The 15,481-nt window shown below is 38.3% G+C and overlaps 1 protein-coding gene across 2 annotated transcripts in view; it reads right to left on the minus strand.

Moving 5' to 3' along the window:
• Window positions 1–1,421: 1,421 nt before the first annotated feature.
• The window catches only part of PPA1 (inorganic pyrophosphatase 1), a 39,332-nt gene continuing 25,272 nt past the window's right edge, over window positions 1,422–15,481 (minus strand). The window contains exons 6-11 of one of the 2 annotated variants that reach the window (XM_049697317.1): window positions 13,776–13,902; window positions 8,569–8,696; window positions 8,208–8,293; window positions 3,511–3,580; window positions 2,350–2,389; window positions 1,422–1,765 (exon numbers count right to left, since the gene is read on the minus strand). In XM_049697317.1, the coding sequence (XP_049553274.1) occupies window positions 1,734–1,765; window positions 2,350–2,389; window positions 3,511–3,580; window positions 8,208–8,293; window positions 8,569–8,696; window positions 13,776–13,902 (483 nt within the window). In that variant the 3' untranslated portion in view covers window positions 1,422–1,733. The remainder of the gene's footprint in view (window positions 1,766–2,349; window positions 2,390–3,510; window positions 3,581–8,207; window positions 8,294–8,568; window positions 8,697–13,775; window positions 13,903–15,481) is intronic. The other variant, XR_007471427.1, reaches the window with a different exon arrangement.

Genomic DNA, 15,481 nt, shown 5'->3' on the forward strand with positions numbered 1-15,481 from the left:
CTCATACAGGAGAACTATTGCTGACATTTCTTCTGACTAGTGTTCTATCCCCTTTCCTTTCCATAAATTTGGGCAGATGATTCCTATTTATTGGACTAATACTTGTGAAGTCCCCCACTTTGTATAGTCTTTCATTAGAAAACGTATTTCTTATCGTAACAAATCACTTCAGAAATCACATATTACAATGACTGAGGCAGCATTTAAAAACAGAACTTACAAAAGGAATAAGAGAAATATTACTAAAATCTGAATGCTGATGTTTCTGGTCCTGGACCAGACAAGAAGGCATAGACCTGTTTTTCTCTACTTCTCCTGCTAAGCACAGCTATAGACCCTGGAGATGACAAGACACAACCAAGAACTCTGAAAGGTGCTAAGAAGGCAAGCTGGTTTGGGCCCCCAGGACCAGAGAACAGCAGTGACAGGGCACATGCATCCTACCACCACCAGGAGGAGGAGAAGAGTCCTTCCCAACCCCTAACCTAGCAACAGAAGGCAGTCCAGATAGGCTCATTCCTCCACCTCCCCCATAGGGAATAGGGGTCCCTCTGGTGGGCATGACACTACCTGGCAAGGGGGCTCATTGGGAGCCCAGGCAGAAATAAACAACCAGGGAGGCACTCTCCTTCCACACAAGGCCTGAGACTCCCCTTTTCCACCAAGAGTTACCTAGGTAGGCGGGTGAGCTGAGCCTGAGGGAGAAATCCAGCTATAATGGGTAGACCAGTTCAGGAAGCCTCTTTATCCCTGTAGCCTAAGACTCTCCTCTTCCACCACGAGATACTCAGCCCCCTCAGGCAGCACCAGCAGGAACCAACAGAAGCCCCAGTGGCACCAGATAAACCAAGCTGACCAAAATAACACTGCAAAGCTGCTGAAAATTAAACTGCCATTGAAACCACAGTCCACAAAAGCAGGCCAAGACCCATGTGCTAACCCTAAATAGGGTGATGCCTGCTAAAAGATTTAAATGGATCCTAGTGTCTCCTAACATAACAGACAAAATGTCTAGGATATTATTAACAATCACCCATCATAACAACAACCAAGAAAATCACAACTTGATTGAGAAAACAGTCAGTGGATGCCAACACTGACCTGAGATTATAGAGCTAAATAAGTAGACGGGCTAGGATTAAAAACTCAGGTCTGCACAGCTCCAAAGCCACGAATTTAATCACAAAACTATCTTGGCTGATGGCTCACAATGGGATGATAGGAATTAGGTAAGAGTATAGTATCAAGACTGCTGTAAATATAAGGGATTTCATTTTCAGGAGCCTACAAATAAAGTCAGTTTTAGTCTAATAAATAAAAGTGAATTATAAGATCATTCACAGAAAACAAATACCAAACAGCACCCAAGCCTGCTTGGTAGTGTTAGGCTTCAGATTAAAATAAAAATATCATAAACCAAGTTTCAATAAAATAATTTTATTTCCTAACACATGGCAAACATATACATCCAATACGTACTTATCTTGGACATTTATTCACAGATGACTTCCAAACTACAACTGTCTTGATATTTAAGCAGGAACTAAGTTATCTTAGTTGATATGAAAGATGCTTTTAGATGGATAACAGTATGGATATATTGGATTGGTCACAGCAGAATTTGATTGATTAGTTCTATAAATTTAAAGCTTGGAAAAGTTACTACTTTTGCATCTAATGCTTTCAGACGAAAAGGATGCAGCAGTATCAGCTTGTATTCCAGAGAAATTTCCTTAGTTTTTCTGGTGATGGAACCACTTATCCACTGTAGTCAGGGAAAAGAAAAAATTAGAATCCCTGTTAGGAATCAAAATTATACCCAACATATAACAATGAATAATATATTTGCTTTAATGTATCCTCCTATGGATTACATTAAAACAAACCTACGTACATGCAAAGCTTCACTACAGCAAAAACAGGTAATTTACCAGTGTTTTCTTTTGGGCTGCTTTACTCTTGATGCTGATCCTATGGACATGCAATTCTCACAAGAAGAACCTTACAGAGAATTCTAACATCTAAAGGTGGAAAGAACTGTTTCCTGGGTGAAGCAGCCTGGGGCCAGATGGGGACGAAGAGCCCAGCCTGCTCCAACCTCCATAAGGCATCTACCAGGAACTCCGAGAACAGTGGGTCATGGTCATGCTGTCACAGCGGTGGCCCTAAATGTGGTAGGTACAGCCATTTTTCTTCCCACATATGCTACAGAACTCTAAAAAGCTTCTTCTCCCTGTCCTTCTCTTTCTCTGTATGTATGTGGTATGTAAGACTTATCTATAGATACAGATGTAATTTTCCACACATATGCATAATGTTGAACGTAATTTTACTAGATACAGATCTTACCATCTGTTGGTATTGTGCAGGCAGGTTCATGTGGTGGTAACTAAAATAAAATGTTAAAATGTATTAGTCTAATCCCAGAAAAAGAATAAGCTAAAAAAGTATACTGATACAAAAATTAAAAGGAATCCAAACAGAAGACAACTATCCCAATTTTTAGGTCCTAAAAATAATTTACAATAGATAGTAACAATGCAGAGCTTGCTCTACTGCTAAGAAATGCTAACAAATTCAAACCTCTTACCTTTTAATGACATACAGGAGAATAAATAAAAATAAATTTGTTACAGCAGAAACTAACACAACATTGTAAAGCAACTATACTCCAATTTAAAAAAAACCTGCTTTTTGAAATAAAGAATTAAAAAACCAACATATGTATATATAAAGGTTTTATATATACACACATATATATAAAATGTAGGCAGAATGTTCTCATTGAAAAGTTATGATTGTTAACCAATGGCTTATCCCTTCCAATTTATCTTATTCATCTCAACTTTGTCAAAATTCATATATAAATAAAATAAATCTAAATGTATTGGCTTCATCATTAAATTGTCCTTTTCCCTTGTATTACCCTGTTTACAAGGCTGTAAAGTCAGATCTCATTTTCATTTGTTTTCCTTATTTAATATTGTAAATGAGAATAATTTTAGACAATCTTCAGTCTTTAGGTTAATACAAATCAGATCATTAAAAATAATACAAAAACAAAATTATTTCTTTGATGGACAGTTTACTTCCTCACATGAAATTCTCCTCTAGGACTATAAACCACTCCTGCAATGGTACCTGAAATTTGGTAACTTTCTCATTCCTTGCTATGACCAAGTCAAATAAGTTCCCATTGGTACTTTTGTGAAAAATGGCTTATGATAAGTACTCAGGCACTTGGGTTACTTAGAACATTCTGGAGTCATTTTGATTTTTCCAAATTGTCCTACTTTGTTATCTGCCCAATATAGTGTTGGCTAGGACCCTCCTCAGGTTTCCCCTCAGTCAAATGTCTACTTGTATTTATGGTTTGTAATTTCAAGATCTTACATTGTAATATGTGTACAGGACATCCTCAAATATTTATTGAAAGTACTTTCCCTCCCCATTCAACACCCCATTTTTTGGCCACCAGGCGTGTTCTTTTTCAAGGAAACCTTTACTTACAGCTTCCACAATGGCTTTGGCAGCATCAGGATCACACTGGAAGGGGCTCTCAAACACTGTGGTATTCATGCTATTGAACAAAGGAAAATTGTCATGAGTCACAGTAACAAAAACTTCTCTCTTATTAAAACTCTCTCTTGTTAAAAATAACAAGATGAAGGTGGTAGGCCAGATGAGATTCAAGTCTGGCTTAGTTGAAAGCTTTCTCACCTATATTAAATATTCTGATTATTTAATATACAGCTATTCTTGTGGTCAATTTTACTCAAATCCCTTAACAAGTTCAGATTTTAAAGTATGTGATTGAATGCAGTGTAATTCTCAATGAAAGAGCTAAGATGCAAATGAAAATGACAAACATATCTTTCCTAATTAGATAAAATGAAAAAAACAAAAAACAAAAAAATCCAGTTTCTGTCAGTGTTGACATCTGAGATAGACACTCCTGGCAGGAGTAACACCTGGTTCAATATTCCTGAAAAATAATCTGGTAAAATGTGTCCACAACAAAATAAAAAAAGAAAAAGTAAGAGACAAAAAACAAACAAAAAAATGTGTCTAAAACCTTTTAAAACCTTTTAAAAAGCACATACTCTTTGATAGATAAATTCCACACCTCAGAACTCAGAGATTTAAACTATGATGTACAAAGATGTTCAACATACACGATTTCACTACTGGTAAGAGTGAAAACTTGGAAGTAACCAAAATGTCCAACAACAGGGATGATTAAAAATGATTTATCCATGAGATGGAATATTACACAGATGGAATGTTATATAGTAGGAAAGTATTATATTCTTAATGACATGAGAAATGCTTATAGTGTTAACTTTTTTAAACCATAAAACAAATTTTATATACAATATGATCCTAATTATTTTTGAAAATATTATACTTATACACAAAGGACTGTAAAAAGAAAAAACTCTAAATGTTAATAAGAGTATCTATGGGAAAACTGTGATTAAAATGATTTTTTAAAAACTTTTTTTGGTTAACTATAGTTCAAAATTTCCTATGTATTAAATTATTGTGTATTATTATAACATGGGTATGATCAGAAATATTCTATTAAAATGAAAAATAAATATCTTCAGTTACCTGCCACTTAACATGCATTAAGCCCATTTCCATAGAAATAATAGGACACCACAAAATAGAGAAGTTATTAAAAGCAAAGTCTCATGATTGTACATTTTCACACAAATGTGTAAGTGTGCTCAGTTTTTCTTGTTTGTGGAGAGACAATGTTTGCATTTTACAGGACATTATTCTGACTTACAGAACAGAAGATTCCTGAGAATTATTTTTACATTAGGATTTTCTCATAATCAGAAAAAAATCTTACTACCCAGATAAACTGACATGTATAAAAAAAAGTAATACACATATATAGTTAGAAAATTCAGAAAGTCACAAATTGAAAGCCTCTCTCCCTCCCATCTCCAAATGGTTGTCTCCAAAGGCAATCATTATCTATAGCTCTTGTTTCCCTCCAGAAAAAAAAATTTAAATATAAACAGATGCTGGGGTGTGTGTGTGTATCTCACCTTGCATAAATGGGATCATACTAAATATACTACTATGGACTTTGCTTTTCTCACTTAATATATTTTGGTTGTCTTTCCTTATCAACATAGAGAGAACTTTCTTTTTTTTTCTGTGACATATACCGTTCTATTATATGGATGTGCTTAACCATTACATTTTGGTTGTTTCTAACTTTTTGCTATTATAAATGACACTGCAATGAACATCCTTATACATAAATCTTTTGGGACTATATCTATAGGATACATTCCTAGTAGTGGTTCTACAAAGAAATACATGCATTAAAAATTTTGGGCTGAATATTGTCAAATTGCCCTTCACAAAGGTTGTACCCATTTAAACTCTCACCAACCATATAGACAGATAGATAGATAGATAGATAGACAGATAGATAGATATAGATATAGATATTCTTGCCATCCCAGCTATCATTTAATTTTTTAAAATTTTGCAAAGCTACTGGGGGATAACACTATCTTTCTGAGCTGCATTTTAAATTATAAAATGAGGACTTCTCTGGTGGCACAATGGTTAAGAATCCGCCTGCCAATGCAGCGGACACAGGTTCAATCTCTGGTCTGGGAAGATCCCACATGCTGCGGAGCAACTAAGCCCATGTGCTACAACTACTGAGCCTGCACTCTAGAGCCCACGTGCTGCACCTACTGAGCCCGCGTGCTGCAACTACTGAAGCCCGCACGCCTAGAGCCCATGCTCTGCAACAAGAGAAGCCACCTCAATGGAAAGCCTGTGCACCGCAACGAACAGTAGCCCCCGCTCACCACAACTAGAGAAAGCCCGCGCACAGCAACAAAGACCCAACACGGCCAAAAAAAAAAAGAATAAACTAATTCCACTACGAATGAAATAAACAAATCCTGAAAGAATTTATTAAAAAAATTATAAAATGAGACTGTACATCTTCTTATCTGTAAATTTTCTTTTTTTATCTGTTCCTCTCCTTCTATTGAATTATTCTTTTTCTTATCAATTAGAATAAGCTATTTATAAATTAAGGAATTTAGCCCTTTGTCGTGTTGTTTAAGCAGAAACTGGGAAAAATTGTCTCCTGATACATAAAAAAATAATACCACAAGTAAATCTTTCTTCTATGGAGTTTGAGTTTGTCTTCTGTTTGGAAAGGTCTTCCCTATTACAAGCTAATGAATAAATTCACCTATACTTTTTCTAGAATTTTCTCACATTACAATTTATCTGTCTGTAATTAAATGCTGATGTAAGACTAGGGTTACAAACCCTAGTTTGCAGCCAGCACCCAGTTAACATGTGGATATAAAGTAGTTGGAGGTAAGAACACTGGTGCTGGGTTGCTTGCACAGGGCACTTGTGGAGCACCTGCCTGGTTACAGCACCTTTCCAAAATGAAACGGCCACAGCCATGAGGGTGGTTGCCAGTGTGTATATCTGGCGTAAGGAATGTAAGGAGTGAGATAGAGATCTAGTCTTATTTTCTTCCTAAACAGTGGTTGGTCCAAACCACTCATTTAAAACACCTTCTTTATTATAAATTGAATTCCCATACATCTTTAGATCTACTTTAGGTCTATCAAACTCTAACAGAACTGAATAATTTGACTTTCTTCTTCAGTACCAAATTCTTAGTAAAACAATATTACTAAACAGTACCAAAATAATTAACACTCTTCCTCACCACCACTACCCTTACTTTTTTCAGAACTTCCCTTGTTATTCTGAGATGCAGATTTTTTCTAGATGAAACTGAATGTTATTCATGAATATATACCTTTCTATTTAACATCTTTTATATTTCTCAGTAGAGTCAAACTTTTCTTCTTCTGGGTCCTTCAGGTTTCTTATTTATACTGTGTTTTGTTTTTAAATACTATTCTACATGAGATCTTTTCCTCCATTATAGTTTCTGTTACACTTCATATAGAAAGCTAGCCATGTACATATATACTCATTTTGTAATTATTCACCTTGCTGAGTTCTTTTTTCTAGGGTTTTCTGGGTACACAATCATATCATCTGCAACAATTTGCTCCCCCTTTTCCAATATTCCTGCATCTTCTTTCTCTTATTTACTTCATCAACTAGTATTTCCAGAACAACACTAGTTAAGTGGTTATGGTGGGCATTCTTTTATAAGCTTTAAAAGAGGAAGTACTGTACTAAAAATGATCTGGGGCCAGACAGACTTGGATGCGAGTCCTAACTCCAAAATGCTTACTGTGGTATGACTTTGGTTAAGTTTAATCTCCCTGCATCTGTGTTGCAGGCTTGGCAAATATTAACTGCTCAGTCATATTAGCTATTATTATTAGTAGTAGTTAATTCAGTGTGCATAGTAGATCCTGGTTTAGTTGTAATGAACCTTACATATTCACATCAGAGAACACCAACCCTTGAACTCAACCTGATTATACCCATCCCATTCTGAGCACCCTGATGCTAGGCAGGTTTTCCCGATTAGCCTTACAAAGCTCTGATCTCACTGCGCCCTTTATAGTTTTAGTTTGTACTTATTCAGAGAGTATCTTGTGGCATTTTTCAGTTGTTTATATAGTTACCTTCTGTAAAGAAAAAAAATGTTGCCTGCCATTCCAGTTCTACAAGGATCAAGCCATTAGCCACTACAGTCACCCATGGACAGTGAGCCCTGAGGGGAATTCAGGATGAAGAAAACCAGGAAACATTTGGGTATATTGGCCCCTAGATAGTTAACACGCATTTCTAAGAAAAAATTTCACATGACCCCAGATTCTTGCCTCTTCCCATACATAGAAAAACACTAAAATCATTAACTCGAGAGGTCTCTTCTTTATGAATAGCAGTAATCTTTTTATGCTTGACTACATGTTTTCCCGGCAAAAAAGTTCATATATATCCTGGCTCCTCCCTTATCTCTCCAGAGCAGTTCCTCAGAGCTATCTGAGAGGCTATCTTCCGGGCTACAGTCCTCGAATAAAACTTAACTCACAACCTTCCCGTTGTGTAGTTTTTCTTTCAGTCTACACTTCCTACTGACTTAATAAGCATTGACAAAACCAGTCTCTTTCCCTAAGTGAATGTAACGGTGGAGTATGTTAAGGTAATTAAAACCTCTGGAGTAAGCTAGTCTGCTTTGTGTGTTAAACATGCAGAAAAGAGTTAATGCTTACCAACTGATTCCTTTTCCATCAGTTTTCTTAGTCACTAATGCTCTCCAATAGTCATGAGTGCTTTTAATAATATCAATTGCAAAGTCCTATAATTTGAAGAGATATACGTTAGAATAATAGAAACGTGTTCTTTTCTTATTCTCGATATTTTCCCAAAGCCTGATAACTTAGTCTCTTTTGAATCACTTCTTTCTATCAAAAATGGAAGAAATCATTTAAATGAATAAATCAACATCAAGCCTGTCGTGTGTCTTTAGACATCTGTTTTATGATGATATTGTCTTTAGATGGTAACAATATGGTTAAATTATAAGTCTCAATACAAATAGGCCTAAAGCTACAGTTCTGAGTGACACATTACCTTATCTTTAAATTCTGCGTCGAAAGCAAACTGGTTCTCAGGTTTTCCATCAGGAACCTTGTACCTTCTAAACCAGTCCACAGTAGCTTCCAGGTAGCCAGGTTTCAGCCGCTTGACATCATTAATATCTAAGAAGAGAATAAGATTCTCTTCTCAGATTGCAAGATGTGTATGTAATTATTTATGCATTCAATAAAAATATCAAGTGCGTACTTTGAAAGAGCTACGGGATGGATTATCAAAAACTTTCAAGACAATGTTAGAGCTAACACCTTGTTGAGAAGAGAACACATACACACATTAAAAGGAAATCATCGGGGCTTTCCTGGTGGCGCAGTGGTTAAAAATCCACCTGCCAGTGCAGGGGACACAGGTTTGAGCCCTGATCTGGGAAGATCCCACATGCCACAGAGCAACTAAGCCCCTGCGCCACAACTACTGAGCCTGCGCCCTAGAGCCCTTGAGCCACAACTACTGAGCCCTTGCACCACAACTACTGAAGCCTGCGCGCCTAGAGCCCATGCTCTGCAACAAGAGAAGCCACCACAGTGAGAAGCCTGGGCACTGCAGCGAAGAGTAGCCCCCGCTCGCCTCAACTAGAGAAAGCCCGCGAAGCAACTAAGACCCAACGCAGCCAAAAATAAATTAAATAAATAAATAAAAGGAAATCATCTAGTGTCTTAAAATAGCTCTGACATTAAGTATACTAAGAGAACAATCAGTACCATAGTGACTCCTACTAGATAAGAGAAGGGAGAAATAACTGGCAGCGACATAATGAGAATAGTTTGGCAGGTGTACATAACTTCTAAGAGATGGACAGAAGATACCAAAAGACAGGTTGAGGCTGTATTCGAGGATCACACCCCAATTACATACAAAAAGACAAGAAAAATGCATTATACATATTCATTGATAGGTTACATATTAAATGTGAATAGGCTTTTCTCACTCTACAGTATAGGCATTCAGTATCACAATACTTTAGTTCTGGCCAACAAAAAAAAAGTGTCCTGTGTAAAAAAACTTTTAAAAGTTTCTGTACAGCCATTAACAGTGCCTAGCCTCAATGTCATCAAACTCAAGTTTAAATGACTGAACTGCTTCTCCATGCAAACAAATATTAGATACAGGTGCAAAAAAAAAAAAAAAAATCCACCAGGAAAATTGTAATTGGAAGGAGGAATACATTCAACAACAGCTTATTTATATTTCTATAAAATAACTTTGCTTAAGCCTAGTTTATAATCTACATAGTTAAAGAATACCATGCATTTTATTATCAGGGTACCACTAAAAGTATGGAAAGGTTACAAACTGAACTGGGAAATGTTTAAACACTGATAAATTTCAAGGAACTTAGAATTTATATAAAACATATCACCTGATACAGAAATAGTTTGAAAATCCAGAAATCCAAAATACAAGTGTAGGGTATCTTCCAACAAATTTTCCATCCAGTTCTATTCCTTAGGAATACCAACTGGGTGTCCGACAATTCAATTATGACACTATCTAACTGGAGTTAGCATCAATTCCCACAGTCAGAGGGTTCAGTTCCACAAGACTGATCCCACTTCAGACGCTGGTCACCAAGTCCCAGGCCACCCATACTTCTGACCAACAGCTATAAATCAGAGTTCCCTACAACTCTCTCCTCAGGTTTGATAATTTGCTAGAACGACTCACAAAACTCAAGAAAACACTGTGCCAAGTTTACTGGTTTAGTATAAAGGATACAACTCAGAAACAGTCCAATGGAGGAGATGCATAGGGCACAGTATGCGGGGTGCATAGTTTCCATGCCCTCTGGTGGGGAGGCGTGCCACCCTCCCAGCAATTCAGTGTGTTCACCAACTTACAAGTGCTCTACATCTCGTGACTCCAGACTTTTTATGGAGCCTCCCCTCCCGATCCCAGAGGTCAGTGGTTGGGGCTGGAGGTTCCCACCCTCTAATCATTCAGTTTTTCTGTTGACTGAACTGGTCTGAGGCTAGCTAGGACCGTAAGTCACCGTAAGTCACCTTATTAGCATAAACTCAGGGGTGATGAAAGGGGCTCATTATGAATAAAAAAGACACTCGTCACTCAGGAAAGTCCAAGTGTTTTAGGAGTTCCTTGCCAGGAACTGGAGACAAAGATCAAACGTATTTTTGTATTACATTGCAGCAAGGAAAAATATAACAGTTGATTAACTCACTGACTGTGAACCAGGTATTGAAAGGTATGCTGGATCCTGACTAGGGAACTGTGAACACCAGACCCAGAGGAAAAAAGTAGGAGAAAAGAACTCAGTCAATTTTTGTTCCTCCAGTTGTACATTGTACAGGTACAGACAAAGCCAGTGGTCTGCAGAGCTCCCTGAACTGCCTGCCACATCAAGATCCTACCAAAGACAAGGACTCCCCTGGCAGTCCAGTGGTTAGGACTCCGTGCTTTCATTGCCAAGGGCCCGGGTTCACTCCCTGGTCAGGGAACTAAGATCTCACAAACCACATGGCAAAAAAACCCAAACAAAAAAACCCCCCAGGATTAAAATATAAAAATAGCCCCCCCAAAAGTCACTGGATTTCAGAATAAAATAAATTAAAAAAAAAAAAAAGATCCTACCAAAGACAGCACCAGTTCTGTGCTGTTCCCTGGATTCAGCCTCTAACCAGCATGCAACCATGTGCATAAAATGCTCAATTTCCTGATGCCCACAATTGAGGCAGAAGGGTCACTGGCTGTCGTGGGCTCATAATAACAAAGGGGATCAACATGGCCAACTTGGTTGCTTTACTGGGTAGGCCATCCTCTTCCATGGCTCTGTGTGTATCCCTCCCAAAGTTGTGGCTTGTCAAGAGTTCTACTCTTAGTTAGTTCTACCTAATACCCTTCCAGTTATAACTGATGATGGACATTGCCTTAGGCTGACATTTAAGGAAAGCTGCATACTGCTTGCATCATGGGGCCAACCCCCCAGAGAAAATTTTAGGGTCCTAATAACCTCTACTGCAGGGAAATGACACCCAGAAAATTGTGCTGATGTAATGATGGCGTGGCTTCATTAACTGTGGCCAAAGCACGCTATTTAGCATGTGCACTCTTGTGTAAATAGCACATCTGAAAATGGACACACATTCCTACATTTAGAATCAGAGCTAAATGTCGGAATGCATTCTCATCGTACAAAATTTAGTCAATACAGAAGTATCTGAAACAAAAAGTCAGACTCTTTCATCTTTCTTCCCAATGTACTATTAAAGGTTGGCGTTAAAAAAAAAAAAAAAAAAAAAGGTTGGCGTTGAGTCCTTTTTAAATGAGTTTGCATATAATTTGCATATATTTAAATATATATGAGATCGTACTCTGTAAAACAGCAGAAAGAAATAATGTAAGTGCTATATTTATAAAATTCTTAGAAGGAAACATAACTAAGTCTTTGTAACCTTGGATTAGGCAACGGTTTCTTAGATAATGATACCAAAAGCACAAGCAGTAAAAGAATAGACTACATCGGGCTTCCCCGGTGGCGCAGTGGTTGAGAGTCTGCCTGCCAGTGCAGGGGACATGGGTTCGTGCCCCGGTCCGGGAGGATCCCACATGCTGCGGAGCGGCTGGGCCCGTGAGCCAGGGCCGCTGAGCCTGCGCCGCTGAGCCTGCGCGTCCAGAGCCTGTGCTCCGCAACGGGAGAGGCCACAACAGTGAGAGGCCCACGTACCGCAAAAAAAAAAAAAAAAAAAAAGAAAAAAAGAAAATGAAAGGACAAATCCACAAAATGTAAGAAAATACAGACAAATCATATATCTGATAAAGGTTTAGTATCCAAAACATGTAAGTACTCTTATAACTCAAAAATAAAAAGACACACCCCACTAGAAGGGTTATAATTTAAAAAGATAAATAACAACTAGTGCTGGCAAAGAAGTAGAAAAATCGGAACCTTATGCACTGCTGGCAGGACTGTAAGATGGTGCAGCCGCTTTGGTAAAAAGTTTGGCAGTTTCTCAAGAGGCTAAACATAAGAGTTACCATATGACTCAGGAACTCCACTCCTAGGTATATACACCCAAGAGGATTAAAAACACACGTCCACACAAAAACTTGTACAGGAATGTTCATAGCAGCTGCTATTATTCCTAATAGCCAAAAACAACCCAAATGTCCATCAACAGATGAATGGACAAACAAAATGTGATATATATCTATATAATAGAATATAACTCAGCCATTAAAAAAATGAGTACTGATACATGCTACAACATGGATGAACCTAGAAAACCTTATGCTAAGTAAAAGAAACCTGACACAAAAAGGCCACATACTTTACAATTCCATGTATATGAAATATCCAGAATAGGCAAATTCATGGACACAGAAAGCAGATTAGTGGTTGTCGGGTCCTGGGAGGAGGAGGGAACAGGGAGTGACTACTAAAAGGTAGAGTTTCTCTTTGGGGTGATGTAAATGTTCTAGAATGAGATGAGTGGTGAGTTGCACAACACTGTGAATGTACTAAATGCCACTGAATTGTACACTTTAAAATAGTTCAAATGGTGAATTTTATGTTATGTTAATTTCACCACCGAAAAAAAAAGGGAATGAAGTACTGATACACGTTACAATGTGGATGAACCTTGAAACCAGTATGCTAGCTGAAAGAAGCCGGATATCATGTGACCCCATTTATGTGAAATTTTCAGAATAGGAAAATCCATAAAGACAGACAATAGACTGGTAGTCGTCAGGGACTGAGCGATGTGGGGATAGGGGGTGACTGCTAATGGATATGGGGCTTCCTGTCAGAGTGGTGAAAATGTTCTGGAATTAGATAGTGGTGATGGTTAACAGACTAGTGTATGTATCAAAACCCATAGAACTGTACACTTTAAGATGGTGAATTTTATGGCATGTGGATTATATCTCAGTTTTCAAATTTTTAAAAATAAATAAATAGAGCAACTAAGTGTTAGCATGTGGGGAAGGAAAGAAGAAAACAGGAAATACAAACTACCAGATTTGCTCTTTCCTGGAATGAAGGAGAAAGTTTACTTAGTTAACCACAGAAGTTCAGTAGTAGAAATAACAATGCTTTGTTAAATGTTTTGCTCCTCCATTCTTTAACAGTTTGAAGGCATGGGCTTACAACTCTGTCATTACAGGTTAAGTTTGGTGCTGGGTAAGATTTAGGTATAAAGACTTCAGACCCTACAAATATTTCTTACCGTTATAATTGGCTGCATCAGGATCATCCACGTTAATGGCAATGACTTTCCAGTCGGTTTCCCCTTCATCGATCATAGCCAGTATGCCCAGAACTTTCACCCTGATTATTTCCCCTCTTGCACATACCTGAAAGTCAAAAAACACAGCCAGATCAATACTACAGAATGAAACTTTGGAAGAAAAGTTTTACTTGGTGGATAATAGGAAATGAGGAAGACGCCAAATTTCTGCAAACTTAAGATTGTTCCTTTAAGCAATTTTTAAAAAGCTAGGAGGGACCTTCAAGATGGAGGAGGAGTAATATGTGGAGATCCACCTTCCACCCCACAAATACATCAAAAATACACCTACATGTGGAACAACTCCTACAGAACACCTACTGAATGCTGGCAGAAGACCTCAGACTTCCCCAGAGGGTCTTGGTGCTCCAGCCAGGTGTCAGGCCAGAGCCTCTGAGGTGGGAGAGGCGAATTCAGGACACTGGATCACCAGAGACCTCCTGGCCCCACGTAATATCAATCAGCGAGAGCTCTCCCAGAGATCTCTGTCTCAAAGCTAAGACCCAGCTCCATTCAATGACCAGCAAGCTCCAGTGCTGGATACACCATGACAAACAACAAGCAAGACAGGAAAACAACCCCACCCATTAGCAGAGAGGCTGTCTAAAATCATACTAAGTTCACAGACACTCCAAAACACACCACCGGATGCGATCCTGCCCACCAGAAAGACAAGATCCAGCCTCATCCACCAGACCACAGGCACCAGTCCCCCCGACCAGGAAGTCTACACAAGCCACTGAACCAACCTTACCCACTGGGCACAGACACCAAAAATAATAGGAACTACGAACCTGCAGCCTGTGAAAAGGACACCCCAAACACTGTAAGTTAAGCAAAATGAGAAGACAGAGAAATATGCAGCAGATGAAGGAGCAAGGTAAAAACCCACCAGACCAAACAAATGAAGAGGAAATAGGCAGTCTACCCGGAAAAGAATTGAGAGTAATGATAGTAAAGATGATCCAAAATCCTGGAACTAGAATGGAGAAAATACAAGAAACGTTTAACAAGAACCTAGAAGAACTAAAGAGCAAACAAACAATGACAAACAACACAATAAATGAAATTAAAAATTCTCTAGAAGGAGTCAACGGCAGAATAATGGAGGCAGAAGAACGAATAAGTGACCTGGAAGATAAAATAGTGGAAATAACTACCGCAGAGCAGAATAAAGAAAAAAGAATGAAAAGAATTGAGGAAAGTTTCGGAGACCTCTGGGACAACATTAAATGCACCAACATTCGAATTATAGGGTTCCCAGAAGAAGAAGAGAAAAAGAAAGGGACTGAGAAAATACTTGAAGAGATTATAATTGAAAATTTCCCTAATATGGGAAAGGAGAGAGTCTATCAAGTCCAGGGAAGAACAGAGAGTCCCATACAGGAAAAATCCAAGGAGAAACACACCAAGACACATATTAATCAAACTATCAAAAATTAAATACAAAGAAAAAATATTAAAAGAAGCAAGGGAGGGCTTCTCTGGTGGTGTAGTGGTTAAGAATCCCCTTGCCAATGCAGGAGACACGGGTTCGAGCCCTGGTCCAGGAAGATCTCACATGCTGCAGAGCAACTAAAGCCCGTGCACCAAAACTACTGAGCCTGCGCTCTAGAGCCTTCAAGCCAAGCTACTGAAGTCCGCGT

Source organism: Orcinus orca, chromosome 14, assembly GCF_937001465.1.
Source record: "Orcinus orca chromosome 14, mOrcOrc1.1, whole genome shotgun sequence".
NCBI classification, from domain to species: domain Eukaryota; kingdom Metazoa; phylum Chordata; class Mammalia; order Artiodactyla; family Delphinidae; genus Orcinus; species Orcinus orca.